Here is a 15,720-nt window from a genome sequence, read left to right on the forward strand (position 1 = left end):
AAACTTGGAGATTCACCATTTAATCATTATCCATCTAGCCGAACTAAGCTTGAGAACTAACGTTTAAAACATGATCTAGATATCACTTTAAGCTCAGGTATTCAGCTTGGCACTAGAAACAGTCTCTTGATAAAAAATAATGAGAGTTTTTCAGAGCGTGTATGCCAGCTTGAAGATGAGGCGAGAGAATTCAAAAATGAGATTAATCAAAAAGAGATTTCTCTTGCAAGTACTAAGAGCGAGATCGCTACAAAATTAGAAAAGATACAAGCTCTCCAATCAAGAATAGAGGAATTAGAGCAGGATGTTTCTTTGGTACAAAAGAGATTATCAGAGATGGATTTTCTTAAGCGTAAATCTGAACTGGAATACATAAAACTATCTGACGAAAATATTAGTTTAGAATTGGCAAATATGGAGTTAGAAGATACATTGGCCAAAAAAAAGGTTGAATTAATGCGGGTGAGAGATGATTTACTTTCAGCACAAAAGGCAGTGATAGAGAAAGATTCCCTTTTTCAAAAAACTAATTCTCTTTTATTAGAGCATATTTCAAAAACATCCAGGGAATCTAAGCAAAATGAAGCGATTGGAGGTGATAAAGGACTGGAAAAAGGTAACGAAATCACTAGCCCCGAAATAACCTCAGAATCGCCTTATTCCTTATTTTTTCAGTATGCAATCATCTTCATAATAGTATTACTAATCATATACATCTTAAGGTGCGTATTCTCTCGTCTATATTTATCTTACAATGAAGAAAAAAAATATTCTGAACTATAAAATACCCTTAAATAGAAATCAAGGTTATGCATTTCCAATCTGATACGCAGAAGAACCAAAAGACAGGACTACCCCCTATAAAACTTTACCTTATAGATATGGATGAGGCCACAAAGCACGAATCATCCTGAATTCAATCATTTTGCCAATCCTTTAAAGGTTTGTCCCATCTAAATCTAATTGATAAGGGGTCATCAGATGGTCTTCGGATATCAATAAGGCCACTCCAAGCCAATTCTTTGTTTAACATAATATAGGGGTCCCAATCTAGGGGGGGGGAAACAAATAATAATACATAAAATAAAATACATGGCCAGAATTACCATTAATTTTGGCCAAAATTTTGACCAAAAAAGTGAGCAAAAATTTTGGATGATAATTCCGGCTAAAACTTAAAGATTTGTCTAATTCTGGCCTAAATTACATGTATTTTTTTTACATAAAAAATCCAAAAACAGGGGGGGGGTTATGTTAAACGAAACATTGAATTGGTGCGGCCTAACCACGAAATGTTTTTTTATCACTTCATAAACTTTTTTTGCTAGAGGCTCATAATCATCATACATATCTTTAAGAATTCATTTTATACTATCTAATGTTCCACATCCACGATGCAACGAAATATATTTGAAATTTCCACGTATATTTTGATGGATTTCATAGAAATGCTGGGTAATATAAATTGAGCTAATTCCTTTATGTCTGCCTGATCTAAAGAAAGGAACAATTTTTAGCTAAGTTGCTAAAGGTTTCCTGGCAAGATCATCAAAGACTATAACAGTAGATCGGCCAGTTCTTTTGAAAGATGAAATATCAGGTAAATTTTCAGGTGCAATTAGCTTGAATAGGACCCCGGATATCTCCAAAACAGGTCATAAGTCACACTTTCGGCAGATTGGCCCATTTTTCAGGTCGTCTGCTTTTGTAAATATCTCGGCATCCAGTGGTCCAATTTTGATGAACTTTTTTTTAAATTGTAGAGCTAAATGAGGGCTACAAAGAAAAAAAAGTTCATTAAAATTGAATTACTGGATGCTGAGATATTTACAAAAAACGATTTTTTGAGTTTCAGCAAAAAGGGGTGTTTTTGGCCAAAAGTCCATTATGACCTTTATATTAGATATCCGGGGTCCTGCTTGAATCTCACATTTTCATACCATGGAGCTTGCTTATCCATGGCTATAAATTCATAAAAACATTGTACTACTTTCCATAGCTCTTCATCTTGGTGTTGCGTAATAACAATTAGATCATCACACGGAATATATTGTTAAAATAGAAATGTGGCGCAGTAATTTTATGTAGATCAATTTTGTAGATCATTTCGTAGATCCCTTGATTTTTTCGATTTTCTTGATTTTCTTGATTTATTTGATAAATCTGATAAATTTGATATATTTGATTTATTTATTTTATTAATTTTATTTATTTTATTTGTTATATTTTATTTATTTGATATATTTATTTTATCTTATTTATTTATTTTATTTTATTTATTTTATTTATTTATTATATTTGATTTATTTATTTTATCAAATATTCTTGATTTTTATTTTATTATAAATAGTGATAGGATTTTACCAAGTAGGAGGAGTTAGTTAGTTAGTTAAGAATTGTATTGTAGTTTTCGAGTTATACGAAAAGAGTATTATTCCCAGTAGTATAATTCAAGATAGTTAATTTCGCAACCAAGAGATTATCTATATTTTTCATCATATCTAAAATCTTACATTATTTTAATAAAAAAAACCTATTTTCTTTAACTGAACATCCAACGTTATTTCACGTGATTATTTGTGATCAACTTAAAACTCTCCTATTAAGTTAAACTCCAGTTAACCTGTTAAAGCGTTAAAGTTTTTCAGTTGGCTTTAATCGTTGACAGGATAACAATATCTTTCACCAAAATTTTTGCTTCCGCCTTTTGGTATTTTATGACCACGTTTTTCACCAGACATCCATAGATATACTTTTGGATATTTACTTCCTAGGAGCTGATGTACTACCATCTTTGTCTTTCCTGACTCAGAGGTGCCCGCAACTCCTAGTCTAAATGGAAGTTTAGGAGCAAATGGATTCTGTTTTTTCAAAGGTACAGTTTCGTCTAATTTGCATAGCTCGTAATACTCCATAGTTTTTGAAAAGCTAGAATACCTATTCAAGAAACATATTTTTGTTAACCGCAAAGAAAAAAGTGCCCTAGCTAATAAATAGAATCTAACTTTATAGATGCTAGCTTTTTTTCGTAATTATAAAAATTGGAATGGAAGAGCGCCAAGCCGAAAGACCAGTTATTTATATCGATCCTCAAAAAGCGCGAGAGCTAGATCAAATCATACATCAGGAAATTTGTTTAGGTGTAATTTAGTGTAATATTTCGAAGGTGGTGTAAAATTTCGAAATATTACACTAAAAACGTAATATTACAAAAGTTTACGCTCTTAAATTTGAATAATTATAGTAATTTAAGAATATCTCGCTATCTACTGATCCAATCAAGACGATCTATAGCTCATTGGAATCAGCTCATCAAGATGGATCGAATGGTAGTAAAATCGTATCTTTACGTTCGATAGATGATTTTCTATTAATTTAAAACATTACTGCATACTATAGAGCGTTCTATCAACTGTAGAAATGCGATTTTACTACCATTCGATTCGTCTTGATGAGCTGATTCCAATGAGCTATAGATCGTCTTGATTGGATCAGTAGATAGCGAGATATTCTTAAATTACTATAATTATTCAAATTTAAGAGCGTAAACTTTTGTAATATTACGTTTTTAGTGTAATATTTCGAAATTTTACACCACCTTCAAAATATTACACTAAATTACGCCTAAACAAATTTCCTGATGTAGCAAAACAAATACCTACGATTAATATCGATCCCCAAAAAGCTTATAATTTAGACCAGTATCTTGCCTTGCAAAAACTATATTATCGTCCTGAAGGTCTGTATCAAAATGTTAAGGGATTGTGGGATGCTTGTAAAAAGCCGGCTACAGCTTTCCATTTATTAATGTAAAAAAATGGCTTGAGGGCCAAGCAATGTATCAAATTTTTCGTCCTTCACCAAAGCATATACCTTATGCCAGTTACTCTAAAATCACGAAGCCAAATACTGTGCATCAATGTGATTTAATCAAAATACCATATGATGAAAATGTGGATACAAATTTACCAGATGATGATAGCCCAATATATTACTATGTACTATTGGTTATAGACTGCGCGACTAGATATAAAGATTTCATTTTTTTAACATCAAAGAGCAGTGAGGAAGTTGCGGAAGCATTTAAGAGTATATATGATAATCCTGATAAACCTCTTAACTGGCCTCAAAAATTGCAATGTGATAAGGGCACTGAGTTTATGGGATACGTGACTTTATTAATGGATGAACATGGCGTTAAGATCCAAAGAATTATAGCACGTTTCAGGCATACAAGTTTCGCAATGATCGATCGTTATGCTAGATTATTCAAATATAGAGTTTTTAAAAATCAGTATTCGATAGAGTTTCTCCTACCTACTGGCAAGCGCTGTAGAGAATGTGAGCGGTTTGCAAGAAAAATTGTTAATAATATGAATGATAGCCCAACTCGATTGATTGGGATGAGTCCTAATGACGCCACAAAACTTGAGCAGATATATTCCAAACTATCAGTAAAATATAATCGCCCAATAGGTGTTGATGAACCACAACTACCAAAAAATACTACTATTCAATTTTTGCTTGCTCCTGGAGAGTGGGAAAACGATCCTTTCGAACGACGCAGAATAACAGATCTGATATAGTCTCCCAGCCTGCATAAGATTCGGAGAATTGTTGTTGGAAAGAATCCTCCAATGCCTATTTTATATTATTTAGATGAATCAGGACCCCAACGCTTTTTCGTGAGAGAACAATTGATGCATATTAAGGAAGAGCCCATGTTACCTCCTAGGTGAGTATTAGGAGATAACCGAATGCGTACAAGGCACTCCTTATAAAAGTTTCTAAGTCTACTACACAGTAAGGGATTGTAATAAGGATTACTCCTTCCCGATAGCATAACGCTTTCTTTTTCCAATCACGCCAAATTTGTGCATCTAGATCCATTTGCCCTTGCGGGTGAAAAAAAGGGACGATTTGATAGTGCTGATTACCGCTATATTCAAAAGCCAAGCCTAGCTCTTCATTATATCCATCTAGATGTAATCCCTCCAAGAATTTAGGTTTTCAGAGAGGAAATTTTTTATGCAATAAATCCTCAAATATATACCGGCATGTTCTTTCTGGTACATTTGGGCAAATGTTGCACCATCTATAATTCTGTTTCATATTTTTATATAGTGCCTCCTATTGATAACCTTTTTCTTTTACGACCATAAATACGTATTAGGACTAACTTTGCCTAAGCATCTTTCTTCACATCTCTGGGCATATGCCAGAGCTTTAGTGTCAATATCATTATAATCTTTCATTTTATAGGCACAATAGAATAATATATGCAGAAATTTGCGGTAGTGATCATCAGCTCCAGACTAATTTATTCAGAACAAAGCAAGGGGCGAGGCCCAGGCTTTTTTGCGCAAGTAGCATGGTAGTATATGTAAGAAACTAGTATAAAATTACATAGAAACTTATAAATCTTTAAAATAAAAAATATATGTAATCAAATCTAACAATAATGCAGTAGTACCGATGTGGTAGTACCCAAAAGTAATACCCAAAAACAATCGATGCAGTATTACCCAAAAGTATCCCTTCATAGCAACTATACAAGAAAGAGTTCTAGAAAGGCAGGAGCAAAAAATAAGATATAAAATTGGTAGTAACCCAAGTTAGAATAATATATAGAAAGAAAATAAGAAATTACAACTTGGGATACTACCGGCGATAGGTAGGAAAGAGGTCAGAAAGGCAGAAAAGTTCAGGAGAATACACAAAAAAAGGATATGAAAGCTGTATAGTCTGAACTAATTCGGCACTTCGAGCCTCATCCTCGGCAATTAAAAGGGTTATGGAAGGCAGGATTGCAAGGACCCCGGATATCTCCAAAACAGGTCATAAGTCACACTTTCGGCAAATTGGCCCATTTTTCATAACAAAAAAATCGTTTTTTGTAAATATCTCGGCATCCAGTGGTCCAATTTTGATGAACTTTTTTTTAAATTGTAGAGCTAAATGAGGGCTACAAAATAAAAAAAAGTTCATTAAAATTGAATTACTGGATGCTGAGATATTTACAAAAAACAATTTTTTGAGTTTCAGCAAAAAGGGGTGTTTTTGGCCAAAAGTCCATTATGACCTTTATATTAGATATCCGGGGTCCTGGATTGCACATTTGGGTTACCAACTCGGCACTTCGTGCCTCATCCGGCAATCAAAAGGATCATAAAAGGCAGAATTGCACATCTGGGTCACCAACTCGGCACTTCGTGCCTCATCTGGCAATCAAATGGGCATCTTCAAACCTCCAACCAACCACCACTTCGAATGTGAGTATGTGACGGGAAGGTAACAGGGAAGAGACTGCAACCCAAGCCAGAAATGTTCTGGAAATGTTCTTGTCACTAGCCCATAACTATGAAAGGCTGTTCATGCCGTAATAGGATCACGTAACTGGCGCAGTAAGGCGCAGTACAAATTCGGCATCCAAGCTGGCCTGAAACTGGCAAACTAATAGAAACACTCAGGTTCCCAGCCAGTTCCATGACAGCTCCAGGATACTACCAGGACGCTACCAGGACGCTAATTTCTAAAGATCAGCCGAAATTATGGTATAAAGCTGGCCAAAATCTGAACTGCAAATTTACTGCGCCACCCGACGATTTTTTTACACCATTTCAGCAACTTAAAAGGCCAGCAAATGGGTCACACCCTCAACCTCAAATATGGCAACCAAAAGGGTCAAAGAGTGAAAAAACCAACTTTACTCCTATACAATTGTTAAAAGGCTTCAGAATGGAAAAACAAACCTCTACCCTGCTTAGCGACCAAACAGTCACAGACCAGTGAAAATAGATGGATAGCAATAAAGCATCAGAAGGGGCATGACACGTAAAAATAAGTAAAAGATGCATCAATATCTATAAGTAAAGCATCAATTATTTAGAAGAGCATTAAGTAGACATTACTATAATTATAGTGATGTCTACTTAATCTATCTACTTACTTGTACTTAAAAACTTAGTACAGTACATTTCCCAACCCTGACAGGAGTATTTTCAAAATTTTGTTATCCTACATACCCTGTTTTTAACATAACCTGTAATTCGATTTTAATAAAATTTATATTATTAGATTTATCTCGATGAGAAGATTCTAATGATAGTAAAATCGAATTCCTAGCTTCAATATTGATAGAGGTATGTCATAATATATTTTTACTTCAGTACTTATTAAAGTTTACTTGTGAGTTATATTAGTATTACTATAGCCCGCTATATATGAATAATATGATAGTTTATACTTAAATAATTATTTAAACTCAATATTTACACCTTTTTATAAACTTTTTGTCTGACATTAAAGAAAAAAAAAAGGAAAAAAAAGTTATGAAAGTTACAAAATTACTTGTTAATAGTTAAACGTAAATAAATAAATAAATTAATGAGACTGATATGGCCGCACAAAATCATATGAAGGTAAAAAAATGACAGTAATACTGGGAAAGATTCTTGGATCAAAAATGGTAAAGAAGAGAAAGATAAATACAAAGACTTTAATAAATTAGTTGACTGATGTTGTATTTTAATAGTTTGTGAGATATTAATAAATTGTTCCTAACATTCTTTTTCATGAATACAGGCAGAAACTGCTTACTTTTAATAGAGATCTTTAAAAAAAATTTTAAATTTACTAGTAATTTTACCAGTAATCCTATTGGTTAATTATCTAAAAAGGAAAAAAATATAACAACTTAGTATAACATTTCCTTTTTTAAGTATAATTTATCTATATATAATAGGATCTTCAAAAATTCTTAATTATAAATTTTACCTTAAGTTTCCATCTTTCTGATAACCTATCTTATAAGTAAGTGGAGTTTTGTATAGGCATTCTAAATCTTCTTTTAGAAATTTTAGATAAAATTATTGTGAATAGCAGATATAACCTTATATATGGAAGAGCACAGAATATTAAGATCAGAAAAAATATTTGGAAGATGCGCAGATTAATGTTGCTACTTAAAACTCATTTAACAATAAAATTCAAAAATCTGAAATTCAAAAACTTTATTTTTAATGAAAAAATTGGATTCAAAACTTTCCTAAACTATAATTAATTTCAAAAAAGCATAAAAATAATTTTAACAATTAAATTTATTATAAAAAATAGTTTCAGATTGAATTTTAAATAAACTAAAATTTTGAAAAAATAGTTTTGGCAAGCATTCTTAGCGTAAGTATAAAATCTTAAACTATATTATGTGCAGATCAGTTCATAAAAGAAAAGAACTAATATAACATATTTCTAAAATACATAATAAAAGAAGCAGAATTAATAATAGACAAGTTAGCTATATCAACAATTTTTTGTGTTAGATATTTTAGTTGCAACCATTAAACCAATCTTGATATATTAAACTTATTAATAAAATCTCAATATTTTGTAAATCAGATTTTATTTTAGATCAATTACAGTCAACTCTCTTTATAGTCACACATTTGGGACAGTCCATATTTGGTGATTATAAAGAGATGTGACTATATATAAAATTTCTTATATTTGTATATAATAATTCCAGCCAAAAATTAACATAATTTTAGCTAAAATTATACTTAAAACTTTATTGTATCGTAACTTCGCCAATATATGTAATAAATTCATTTGGATCTTGATCAAGATTATTTATATATAATTCTTCGCCAAAATGTTTATAGAGGCCAACAAATGGAAGTGGAATTCCTGGAGGCAAACGAGGAATTGGATCACCACGAACTATAGTTCTTACTGATTTTAGGGTCTCATCAACGTATTGAGCAAATAATACATCACCAGTTCTTGGTTGACCAAATGTAGAAAGAAACAATTGTTTCATTATTAGCTAATTCTGGCACTTTTTGCACAAAATCTAATGCTGAAAATGTAGCAAGTGCTATAATAAAAAAGAAAAAAGACTATTAAAAAGTATATGTAATTTTTTTAGTTTATTGAACTTACCACCACCTAAACTGTGACCCATAAATCCGATCCTGAAATCGAGTCTTTCTTGGTGTAAATTTACAACATCATCGGTAACATCGGGTTGCATTTCGAGAAAAGCATTATAAAATCCACGGTGTACCCTAAGACCATCTGTAGAATGGTAATCTTTCGTTATAAAGTTTGCGTCAGTAAAGAGATTTTTAAAACTTCCTGGTACCGTTCCTCTATATAATATGACGATTAATTTTTGTGATTCAACCAAGGCTATGAAAGCTACATATTTATTATTTTGTTAGTAAACGCAAGAAGTTAACGATGTGTGGCACAGTAATAAATTTAACGTTGTCAATTAGTTTAACCAATTTGGTACCCGCAGTTGCCTGGCAGACTTCTCCACAGTCCCAATTATCAAGAGGAACCTTACAATAAGCAGCAGCAGCGTAATTAGCAAAGCTCCGTAAATCAGTGACTGAAAGAAAGATGGTGTTGGAGGAGCTTCGATTAATACTGATAAAAAGATTAAAGAAATTAAAGAAACTAATAATGTGTGTTGTAAAAGAGGTATGCGTGTATTTGGTAGGAGTCGCTCTGCAACTTGAGGAAATAATGTTTGCTGCTGCATTGCTTATTGCTTTACAGAAGGAAATGAATGTTTTAGTATAATGATTTAGTTAAAAGAATGAAATGCTGTCAGAGGAAAAAACACGTTCCTTTATACATTTTTTTGAGATATTCAAGATCGCGTTTTTTCTTTACTATCACGAACACATTGAACACACCGAACATTAAAAAAATTTTTATATTTTATTGCCTTATAAAAACTATCAAAATTTCAAGAAATTCATTTTTAGATATTACAAAATATCGAGTAAGAACGCGATCATGAACGTTAAATTTTATTTGTCCTACATCTATGAAAAATGATCATTTTGTATATAAAGGGCAATACAATTAAAATATTAACGAATTCCCGAAATTGCATTTGATGTGGGACAAAATAAAAATTTTGAATCACGATGGTAGTCTCGGTATTTAGCCATATTATACTTATTTTGCAATTTATACTTTCCATAATATTTACCGGATGGTAGCTGTTCCCGTAAGGCTCTGTTCCCGTAGGCTCACAGTAGGCTCTTTATAGATAAATTAGAATTTTTTTTTTACCAGTTTTAGAAGTAGAATTACAATCAATTATAGCTTAATATTTCATTTTATAAATATTTTTTTCAAACTAAAGACATGTATGTAATTTCTAAAAATCATTAATAAAATTTAATGTTGCCGGTTTTTGTTAATTAGTTAATGTGGGTAATATATATGTTAAAATTAATAAAACAATTGAAATAAAAGAAATACTAGAAAAAAATATATCATTATAAAAAAAATAGTTATTTAGTAACTGAAATAAAAGAATTAAAATTTAAAGATCCCAGTAAAAAGTCATCGTATGAAAATCATTGATATACTTGTACTGTATATCGAATTTTATTTTTTATAAAAATTAAATGTGTTTAATAGCACAATTTTCAATATTTAAAAATAATTTACTGACTGTTAAATTTTATTACGCATTAATCGCGTTATGTACTGTGTATATTAAACAAGGACACTTGTCCAAAGTCCAAACACAAGTGTCCTTATAACTAACCATTCTAAATGTAATCTATAGTCTATACTATTACAAACAAAACACAGAAAAGAAAAAAAAACAGAACCAAAAACAACAAATACATTTTAAAAGAAGAAAAGAATTAAAACTAATTTTTCGCAAAAGGGTTATACTAACAAAATTGAAGTCAAAGCAACAATGGTGCTGAAAAAAGCTATTTGTATAGCATGTCCTTTATCATACACTACTTGCTAAACATAGGTGTGTAGTAATAACTCTTCTCTTCTACCTGAACTTCTACTTTACCAGACTAACAAAGAGCAACTAAAAAATATAATGAAAAGAAATTGACATGATTGCAACCTAAATCCCATTCTCGGGTGATAGGAATATCAACAAGGCCGTCTTTGATAAATCTTACTTATATTTGATGACATCCATTAAGCCTCTACTTGAGAAAGTGTAACCGATTTCCTCATTCGTCCATATATTTAATACCTCTTTCTCTGCAATGGCTTATATCAAGGTCTAGTAGATATCATCTAAACTGAAACAAAAGTAAAAATAAACTCAGGAAGCAACTGATACTATACAAACATCAAAAACCATCAAGAACTTTGGAAAGCACAGGTATGATGGTGTACTGTATATATATATATATAATATATATATATATATGGAAAGCTAAATTCTATCAAACACTAAAAAATATTGTATAGTTCTATCTATAACTGCTCAAAAATATTCCTAAAAAGTATTAAATATGTCAATTTATCCTAAACCATCTGACAACAATAATAATGAACATTAAAGGAAATATTCCTAAATCCTAATTAAAGAAGATATAACATTAGTTTAAAGAATTCAACAATTCAACAATAAAGAAAAAGGATTACTATCAAACACTTTTACAGAGATCTAGAACAAAACTTTCATCATCATTAGTTTTAACTTAGAAATGGAAGAATCATTCACAATAATGTTATAAAACAACTTTGGAATTATCTTTCAAACCAAATGGTTAAAGAATTGATGATTTATGATTATGATTTAATCTGAATTGATAAATAAATATGATCAAAATCAAGAATTTTTAGAATTAACGCGATGTTAACCATTTATTCTTACACGAGTGGTATGAAGTTTTGTTATTTTATTTATTTATTTATTCAATAAATATTTAATCTTATTTTATCCTTTTTTTTTTAGTTACCTCGAATGAATATACTTACCGTCGGAATTAGTTACGGCATATGAAGCTTAACCCGTAATATATTAAATCGCCGTAATGCCGTAATTATTTAATATCAATACTAGCAGTAGCCCGTTGCTTTGCACCGGGATTAGTAAGTTGTTTTATATTAATGTAGTAATGAATAATGAAAAGAAAATTATGATATATGTTTAAAAACTTCAAGTTTTATTATTGTTCATAATTAAAATCTAAAGGAGTGTAAATAAATGATAATAAAATAAAAAATAAATTTAATAAATTTAAAAAAGGTGATAAAAAAAAGGCTAAGATGGAGTTCTTAGAGCTTAGAAAACATCTCTTTTCATTTGCTAGAATTTTTTTTTGTATATGATGGCACAAAAATTTTCTTATGTGTGAGATAAACTTTTTTTTGTATATTTGAAAAATGTAGTATTATTATAGCATGTTTAAATATTTTGAAAGATTTCATTATATACAATGTTTTTGGTCTGAAGAAATATATTAATAATGTATTATATTGATAAGAAATTAATATAAATTTTATTTATTGTATAAAGTAGATGTTACAGTACTGTAGAATATTTATTGATATTAGGAGAAAAAACGCTAAAAAATCTTTATCTTTATTACACTGAATTATTATTATCGGGAGAAAAAAATTAATCATATCGGCTGATCAGAAAAGCCTCCCATAATTTTAAATGCTAATGACATTAAGTAACCCATCAGTTATATAATGAACCCATCAACTGAGCTTAAATATTAATTGGCTTGATTTTTCCAATCAGCCGATATGTTATGTATGAAAAATTAATATGAAAAAATTCCATTAGGGAAAACGCCAAATAATACTTTTATATACTAAAGTCTATTAAATTGATCTATTATTATGGGGAGAAAAAAATTATATGAAAAAATTTCATTATCCATTATAGAAATTTATCATCATTATTATTAAAAAAAAGCTAATAATCTATCTATTCTAATAGTTATTTGTATTAGTAAAATGCCAGAAACTAAAAATTGGTATTAGCAATCACAAATTTGCCGATCAAAAACATTAAACACTTAAGTATAGATCAGGCGCAAATCTGGCGCAGGGGAATGATGCGTTGCACAACTCAGAAATTTATATAAATATCGAATAACGGTTTCACAGGAATTTTTTTAATAAGATAGAGATACAAAAATTACACAAAGAAAGTAATATTTTTTTGTAATCCGTAATCTATGATGCTGATCTTGATGAATTTGTTAGATATTTAAATGGTAAAATCCCTATTTTGTAATTCCGTAATTTCAATTCGGCAATTCCGACGGAGCCTATACGAATGAATGAATGAATATCCAACTAAATTTTTTTTTGTCGATCATTTTAAGGTTACATTTTATTGATTACAAATTGATTTTTATTTTTAATATCTGTTTCAAGTGCATATTAATTTTATTATTTTCCTTTGCATTCTTTTCTATAGCTTCCTATTATTATTTTTGGATTGGGGAACTATTTTTGCTGTTGAAGCGTTCTCCGACATTGCATTACGAATATTGGATTCATTTAATGCTTGTAATTTTTTACGCCTTTTCTCCCCAATCAGTGGTGAAACGGGTTTGGTTACTTTTCGGTTTGCAAATTCTATTTTGACGGGCGCATACCTTTTGGCTGGCTGAGCATGGTGTATTAATTCAGTTCTCAATTGACGAATTTGTTGTTTATTACGTTCCTTAATATAATTTTTAAATGTATTTCGAATTTACTTATGATCATCGTGTTTCAAATATAAATGTTTTATATATCGTACCTCCTCTATTTGTTTTCGTTCTTTTAGTATCTTTTCTTCTTGGTCACGTAAGTTTCTCTGTTCATCATATGTTTTGCGTTTTTCAAGGCGTGCATCAGTATGGAGCTTAAATCCAACAACTTCTGTTATAGGTTTAGCTGATTTTCTTGGACGGTAAGGTAACAAATTAGGTGTTGGTTTTGCTCGAAATGATAAGTCGTCCTTTTCTCGTTTATTTAATCCATTAATTTTTTTGCGAAAAGACTGTTGATATTTCTCTCCTCTTATATCAGTTCTTAGTTTAAATGGTTTAGTCGTAGTAGTAGTAGGTAACGGAAGAACAGTAAGCAAAACCTATAATAAGAAATAATTAATTATAATACTTTACAGTAAATATATTTTGTCAAGTAACTTACATCAGGTGAACCACTAGGAAGTGGTGGAGCCTTAAATTTACGCGCCTTTTCTTGCTCTTGTGCCTCCTTCTTTAATATTGCTTCTCTTATTTCTGCTTTACGTTGTGAAATTTTTTCTCCCGGAAGTGGATATTTGGGAGGATCCATTTTTCGATGTGCTACAATAGGCTTGAAAGGCTGAAGTACCGGATTTGCTTTAATAATACGAGGTGGTTTTGGTTTTGTTATATGTGGAGATACTGGTATTGTGATTTTCGGCTTAGTTTTCTTGACGCGCCCAGATTTGACATCACTTGAATCAACCGGTTTTGATTGCACCTTATCATTATTAATCTCATTTTCCTTGTTCGTCATCCTATAGAAATTATTATAAAGTATTATAAATATTTAACACATAAAATGGAGAAAACCTCTTTATTTAATTAAGTTTACTTGATCCTTTCAGCTCTTAATTTGGTGCGCAAGAATGGAGACTTCGCTTTTGTAGGAAGATTAACATAATTCGATGCAGACTATAAAATTTAAATTTTTTTAGCTTAGTTAAATTTAATTTAATTATAACTATCAGAAATGACATGTTCCCTCACTCTCAGCTTTGATTTGAATCTGTCTGGAGTTTTTTCCAAATATTGTTGTATACGCTCTGCCAATGAAATAAATGGTGATTTTGGTGAATATTTATTTATCACATTAGGACGCTTCCTCGTGTGAAATCTGAAAGGTTTAGGAATTGTCAAAACTGTGCCAGGCTTTTTGATAGGTTGCCGTTTCTTAAAATATAAATAACAAAGGTATTGACTATTGACTATTTGAATAAAAATATGATTAAGTATTATACAAATATTCATACCCGAATCCCTTGAGATTTACGACCAAGGTAATTTTTTACTTGCTTGGCAGTATTAGTAGGTATGATATTAGCCTTGTTCACAGCTTTTTTCACAATTTTTACAACTGGTGGCCCATTTTCTTTATTAGCAACGGCTTTTACGTCGAGATTATAATCAAGAAACTTTATTTTGTTTGGTTCTTTCAAAGGACTCTTAGTAGTAAGTTTTTCAACTTTCTTTGAATTGGCAAGATTTAATTGATATAGCACACCGTTAACCCCATTTAATACTGGAGTGAATGGAACATTCTTTGACGGTGTAAAAAGGGGTTGTCCGGTTGCGGAACTTGTTGCAGAACCTATGGAATTTAGGAAACGTGTAGTTAATAAAATTAATAACAAAACCATATTAATGCTTCGAAAAAAAAATCCGTTCAATGTACCAAAATAAGAGTCTCCTTCACCAAACGTTACGTCGTTATTAAAATCCTTATAATGTGGTGCAAGGAAAGAAAATGTGCGTTGCGAGTTCGGCGTTTCAATTTCTATGTTTTCGAACATTATTATTTTATAGTTGACGCGTTTATGGAACGAAAATACAGAAATAAACAAAGGAAAGTAGGTTGCAAATGGTAAAAATTGTATGAAGGAAAGTAGGTTGCAAACAGTAAAAATTGTATGACCCTTTGTGTTTAAATAATAAAAATATCCAAGATATGTAACACGGTTACGTCGTAATCAGTATTGTTTATATTGTTTATTACGGACGGTACGGACGGACGCACGGACGCGACAAAAATTTGCAAGACTTTTGCAAGACGCGCGAATTTGCGTCACATGTTTTATTTGTAAATGATTGGTGCTTTTAATATACCGTATTTCCCAAAATTAAGCACCCCTTAATTATTATTACATGTATAAATTGTTTGCTAAGATTTGTAGTT

General features: G+C 30.8%; 4 protein-coding genes across 4 annotated transcripts; 2 read left to right on the top strand and 2 right to left on the bottom strand.

Moving 5' to 3' along the window:
- Window positions 1–139: 139 nt before the first annotated feature.
- Window positions 140–914, top strand: OCT59_015457 (uncharacterized protein; the record flags this gene model as incomplete). Its single annotated transcript, XM_066140020.1, has 3 exons — window positions 140–159; window positions 231–616; window positions 799–914. 3 exons carry the CDS (start codon window positions 140–142, stop codon window positions 912–914), a joined length of 522 nt encoding a protein of 173 aa, XP_066002841.1.
- A 3,330-nt stretch (window positions 915–4,244) lies between these two features.
- On the top strand, window positions 4,245–4,586 carry OCT59_015458 (uncharacterized protein; the record flags this gene model as incomplete). Its single annotated transcript, XM_066140021.1, has 1 exon — window positions 4,245–4,586. One exon carries the CDS (start codon window positions 4,245–4,247, stop codon window positions 4,584–4,586), a length of 342 nt encoding a protein of 113 aa, XP_066002842.1.
- Window positions 4,587–8,771: 4,185 nt separating this feature from the next.
- Window positions 8,772–9,547, bottom strand: OCT59_015459 (uncharacterized protein; the record flags this gene model as incomplete). Its single annotated transcript, XM_066140022.1, has 3 exons — window positions 8,772–8,875; window positions 8,941–9,149; window positions 9,345–9,547. 3 exons carry the CDS (start codon window positions 9,545–9,547, stop codon window positions 8,772–8,774), a joined length of 516 nt encoding a protein of 171 aa, XP_066002843.1.
- Window positions 9,548–12,881: 3,334 nt separating this feature from the next.
- OCT59_015460 (uncharacterized protein) lies at window positions 12,882–15,487 on the bottom strand. The gene is made up of 7 exons (XM_025330670.2): window positions 15,220–15,487; window positions 14,798–15,135; window positions 14,535–14,717; window positions 14,380–14,459; window positions 13,948–14,302; window positions 13,553–13,885; window positions 12,882–13,474 (listed from the first exon to the last, which is right to left on the bottom strand). The coding sequence occupies exons 1-7, from the start codon at window positions 15,335–15,337 to the stop codon at window positions 13,220–13,222; spliced, it is 1,662 nt and encodes a 553-aa protein (XP_025171144.1). The 5' UTR covers window positions 15,338–15,487; the 3' UTR covers window positions 12,882–13,219.
- Window positions 15,488–15,720: the final 233 nt, after the last annotated feature.

The sequence above is a fragment of the Rhizophagus irregularis genome, chromosome 23 (genome assembly GCF_026210795.1).
Source record: "Rhizophagus irregularis chromosome 23, complete sequence".
Classification (NCBI taxonomy): Eukaryota; Fungi; Glomeromycota; class Glomeromycetes; order Glomerales; family Glomeraceae; genus Rhizophagus; species Rhizophagus irregularis.